The sequence below is a fragment of the Scomber scombrus genome, chromosome 1, assembly GCF_963691925.1.
Source record: "Scomber scombrus chromosome 1, fScoSco1.1, whole genome shotgun sequence".
Lineage (NCBI taxonomy): Eukaryota > Metazoa > Chordata > Actinopteri > Scombriformes > Scombridae > Scomber > Scomber scombrus.
In genome coordinates, this window is record NC_084970.1 from 38,556,032 (window position 1) to 38,560,795 (window position 4,764).

General features: G+C 52.6%; 1 protein-coding gene across 1 annotated transcript in view; it reads left to right on the forward strand.

The window, feature by feature from the left end:
- The window catches only part of tppp3 (tubulin polymerization-promoting protein family member 3), a 6,570-nt gene extending 3,615 nt beyond the window's left edge, over window positions 1-2,955 (forward strand). Inside the window, exons 3-4 of the mRNA XM_062418282.1 lie at window positions 1-132; window positions 2,761-2,955. The exon at window positions 1-132 is cut by the window's left edge and continues 22 nt beyond it. Of these exons, the coding sequence (XP_062274266.1) occupies window positions 1-132; window positions 2,761-2,955 (327 nt within the window). The remainder of the gene's footprint in view (window positions 133-2,760) is intronic.
- Window positions 2,956-4,764: the final 1,809 nt, after the last annotated feature.

Consider the following 4,764-nt stretch of genomic DNA (forward strand, 5'->3'; position numbering starts at 1 on the left):
ACCTATGAGGAATTCCGCAGAGCTCTGGAGGATTTGGGTCCAAAGAGGTTCAAAGGTCAAAGTAAAGAGGAAGCGTTCCAGTCCATCAGCAGCCTGCTGGAGGGCCGGGAGCCTAGCAACGTGGGCGTGACGGTGAGGGGGGGCAGATACCTGGGGGGGGGGCTGATACCTGGAGGGCCGGGAGCCTAGCAACGTGGGCGTGACGGTGAGGGGGGGCAGATACCTGGGGGGGTCAGATACCTGGGGAGCCGGGAGCCTAGCAACGTGGGCGTGACGGTGAGGGGGGGCAGATACCTGGGGGGAGGGCTGATACCTGGAGGGCCAGGAGCCTAGCAACGTGGGCGTGACGGTGAGGGGGGGCAGATACCTGGGGGGGGGGGGGCTGATACCTGGAGGGCCGGGAGCCTAGCAACGTGGGTGTGACGGTGAGGGGGGGCAGATACCTGGGGGGGGGGGCTGATACCTGGAGGGCCGGAAGCCTAGCAACGTGGGCGTGACGGTGAGGGGGGGCAGATACCTGGGGGGGGGGGCAGTTACCTGGGGAGCCGGGAGCCTAGCAACGTGGGCATGACGTTGAGGGGGGGGGCAGTTACCTGGGGGGGGTTGGTTAGTTGCCGGTTGGAGGTGCTGGTTAGTTACTGGTTGGGGGGGTTGGTTAGTTACTGGGGGGGCTGGTTAGTTACTGTGGGGGGGGTTGGTTAGTTACTGGGGGGGTTGGTTAGTTACTGTGGGGGGGTTGGTTAGTTACTGGGGGGGCTGGTTAGTTACTGTGGGGGGGGTTGGTTAGTTACTGGGGGGGTTGGTTAGTTACTGTGGGGGGGTTGGTTAGTAACTAGGGGGGCTGGTTAATTACTGGGTGGGGGGCTTGGTTAGTTACTGGGGGGGCTGGTTAGTTACTGGGGGGGCTGGTTAGTTACTGGGGGGGCTGGTTAGTTACTGTGGGGTGGTTGGTGAGTTACTAGTTGGGGGGGTTGGTTAGTTACTGTGGGGGGGGCTGGTTAGTTACTGGTTGGGGGTTGGTTAGTTACTGTGGGGGGGTTGGTTAGTTACTGGTTGGGGGGAGCTGGTTAGTTACTGTGGGGGTTGGTTAGTTACTGGGGGGGGGGGGGTTGGTTAGTTACCGGTTGGGGCAGCTGGTTAGTTACTGGGGGGGTTGGTTAGTTACCGGTTGGGGGGGCTGGTTAGTTACTGGTTGGGGGTTGGTTAGTTACTGGAGGGGTTGGTTAGTTACTGTGGGGGGGGCTGGTTAGTTACTGGTTGGGGGGGCTGGTTAGTTACTAGTTGGGGGGGTTGGTTAGTTACTAGTTGGGGGGTTGGTTAGTTACCGGTTGGGGGGGCTGGTTAGTTACTGGAGGGTTGGTTAGTTACTGGGGGGGCTGGTTAGTTACTGTGGGGGGGGGTTGGTTAGTTACTAGTTGGGGGGGTTGGTTAGTTACTGGGGGGGTTGGTTAGTTACTTGGGGGGTTGGTTAGTTACCGTTTGGGGGTTGGTTAGTTACTGGAGGGGTTGGTTAGTTACTGTGGGGGGGGGCTGGTTAGTTACTGGTTGGGGGGGCTGGTTAGTTACTGTGGGGAGGTTGGTTAGTTACTAGTTGGGGGGGTTGGTTAGTTACTAGTTGGGGGGGTTGGGTAGTTACTGGGGGGGTTGGTTAGTTACCGTTTGGGGGTTGGTTAGTTACTGGAGGGGTTGGTTAGTTACTGTGGGGGGGGCTGGTTAGTTACTAGCTGGGGGGTTGGTTAGTTACTGGGGGGGTTGGTTAGTTACTGTGGGGGGGGCTGGTTAGTTACTAGCTGGGGGGTTGGTTAGTTACTGGTTGGGGGGGTTGGTTAGTTACTGGGGGGGCTGGTTAGTTACTGTGGGGGGGGCTGGTTAGTTACTAGCTGGGGGGTTGGTTAGTTACTGGGGGGGTTGGTTAGTTACCGTTTGGGGGTTGGTTAGTTACTGGGGGGGTTGGTTAGTTACTGTGGGGGGGGCTGGTTAGTTACTAGCTGGGGGGTTGGTTAGTTACTGGTTGGGGGGGTTGGTTAGTTACTGGGGGGGTTGGTTAGTTACCGTTTCGGGGTTGGTTAGTTACTGGAGGGGTTGGTTAGTTACTGTGGGGGGGGCTGGTTAGTTACTAGCTGGGGGGTTGGTTAGTTACTGGTTGGGGGGGTTGGTTAGTTACTGGGGGGGCTGGTTAGTTACTGTGGGGGGGCTGGTTAGTTACTAGCTGGGGGGTTGGTTAGTTACTGGGGGGGTTGGTTAGTTACCGTTTGGGGGTTGGTTAGTTACTGGGGGGGTTGGTTAGTTACTGTGGGGGGGGCTGGTTAGTTACTGGTTGGGGGGGCTGGTTAGTTACTGTGGGGTGATTGGTTAGTTACTAGTTGGGGGGGTTGGTTAGTTACTGGGGGGGCTGGTTAGTTACCGGTTGGGGGTTGGTTAGTTACTGGGGGGGTTGGTTAGTTACTGGTTGGGGCAGCTGGTTAGTTACTGGGGGGGTTGGTTAGTTACCGGTTGGGGGGGGGCTGGTTAGTTACCAGTTGGGGGGGCTGGTTAGTTACCGGTTGGGGCAGCTGGTTAGTTACTGGGGGGGTTGGTTAGTTACCGGTTGGGGGGGCTGGTTAGTTACTGGGGGGGTTGGTTAGTTACCGGTTGGGGGGGCTGGTTAGTTACTGTGGGGGGGCTGGTTAGTTACTGGGGGGGGCTGATTAGTTACCCGTGGAGGGGGGTCTGTGGAGCCCTTAATGACCCGTTTGTGACTTCCTGTTCTCTGTGTGGCAGAAAGTAGCAAAGACGGCGGCGGTGGATCGGCTCACCGATACTTCCCGTTACACCGGTTCTCACAAGGAGCGTTTCACCGGCGACGGGAAGGGCAAAGGGCGCGAGGGCCGCGAGGAGCTGGTGGAGAACACCGGTTACGTCAACGCCTACAAGAACGCCGGCACGTACGACGCCAAGGTGAAACCAGAGAAGTGAGAGAGAAGCCCCGCCCCCTGTTGGGGGCCACGCCCCTTCTGGAGGCCCCGCCCCCTGCTGGCAGCTGACTCAGCACTTAGGACCAAACCATGAACTGTTACGCTTCTCTGTGTGTGTGTGTGTGTGTGTGTGTGTGTGTGTGTGTGTGTGTGTGTGTGTGTGTGTGTGTGTGTGTGTGTGTGAGTGTGTGTGTGAAGAGGTCAAAGGTCACTTCCTGCTGAACCTGGATGATCAGCAGCAGTTTGTTACATTTATGATCAAAAAGAAAGAAAAGTTCACTGATCAATGAACCGATGATCAGTATTGATTAAACATTAAATGATATAAATGATAATATTGATCTCTGAATATAACTCACAGTTTTATGTTAATATTTAATCAGAGATATAAACAGATTGTTTCTCTTTTAATTTTTGATCTGCGTCTCTGATCAAACACACAGCGCCGCCTGCAGGCTGCAGCCGTCACTGCACCTCTCAATCTAATTAATCAATAATCTGAAAACTGCTCATTTATACTGAAGACCAGAACACACACACACACACTAACACACACACACACACACACACTAACACACACACAGACACACACACACACAGACACACACACACACACACACACACACACACACACACACCAACATACACACACACAACCCACACACAAACACACACACACTAATACACACAATAACACACTAACTAACATACACACACACACACACACTGACACACACACACACACACACCAGCTTGTTACAGATTTTTTTTCATATATTTAACAAACAGACAATAATCAATATTTAGTGATTGATCAGCGATCAGAAAAATGAAGTCAGCTGTTTGTTTGTTTGTTTCTGAATAAACTGTTGAAAAGCTTCTGATGTCTTCTTCTTTAGGCCGGTTCTGATTGGCCGGTTCTGACTGGCTGGTTCTGACTGGCTGGTTTTATCTTCTGATATCAGATCAATCATAAAATATGATCAATAGTCCGTCTACTGATCATAATATTACCTGAACTGAACCTTTAATATCATTTATAACCAATAACTGATCAATAATTTCTTTTTCTGAGTCAAAATAATATCAAATGTTAAAATGTGTTTAAACTGGTTTTAATCTTCCTGAATAAACCTGAGTGATGATCAATTATCAATAATCAGTTGAAATTATTATTGTTTACTTCCTGAGGATTTCTGCTTGGTAACCGTTGCTCAGGGTAACAGTTGCTCAGGGTAACAGTTGTTCAGTGTAACCGTTGCTCAGGGTAACTGTTGCTCAGGGTAACCGTTGCTCTGGGTAACCGTTGCTCTGGGTAACCGTTGCTCTTGGTAACCGTTGCTCAGGGTAACCGTTGCTCTGGGTAACCGTTGCTCAGAATAACCGTTGCTCCGGGTAACCATTGCTCAGGGTAACCGTTGCTCAGGGTAACAGTTGCTCAGTGTAACCGTTGCTCAGGGTAACTGTTGCTCTGGGTAACCGTTGCTCAGGGTAACCGTTGCTCTGGGTAACCGTTGCTCTGGGTAACCGTTGCTCAGAATAACCGTTGCTCCGGGTAACCATTGCTCAGGGTAACCGTTGCTCAGGGTAACAGTTGCTCAGTGTAACCGTTGCTCAGGGTAACTGTTGCTCAGGGTAACCGTTGCTCAGGGTAACCGTTGCTCAGGGTAACCGTTGCTCAGGGTAACAGTTGCTCAGTGTAACCGTTGCTCAGGGTAACTGTTGCTCTGGGTAACCGTTGCTCTGGGTAACCGTTGCTCTTGGTAACCGTTGAACGCAGTCAGAGACCCAACGTCAGATAATCCAGACA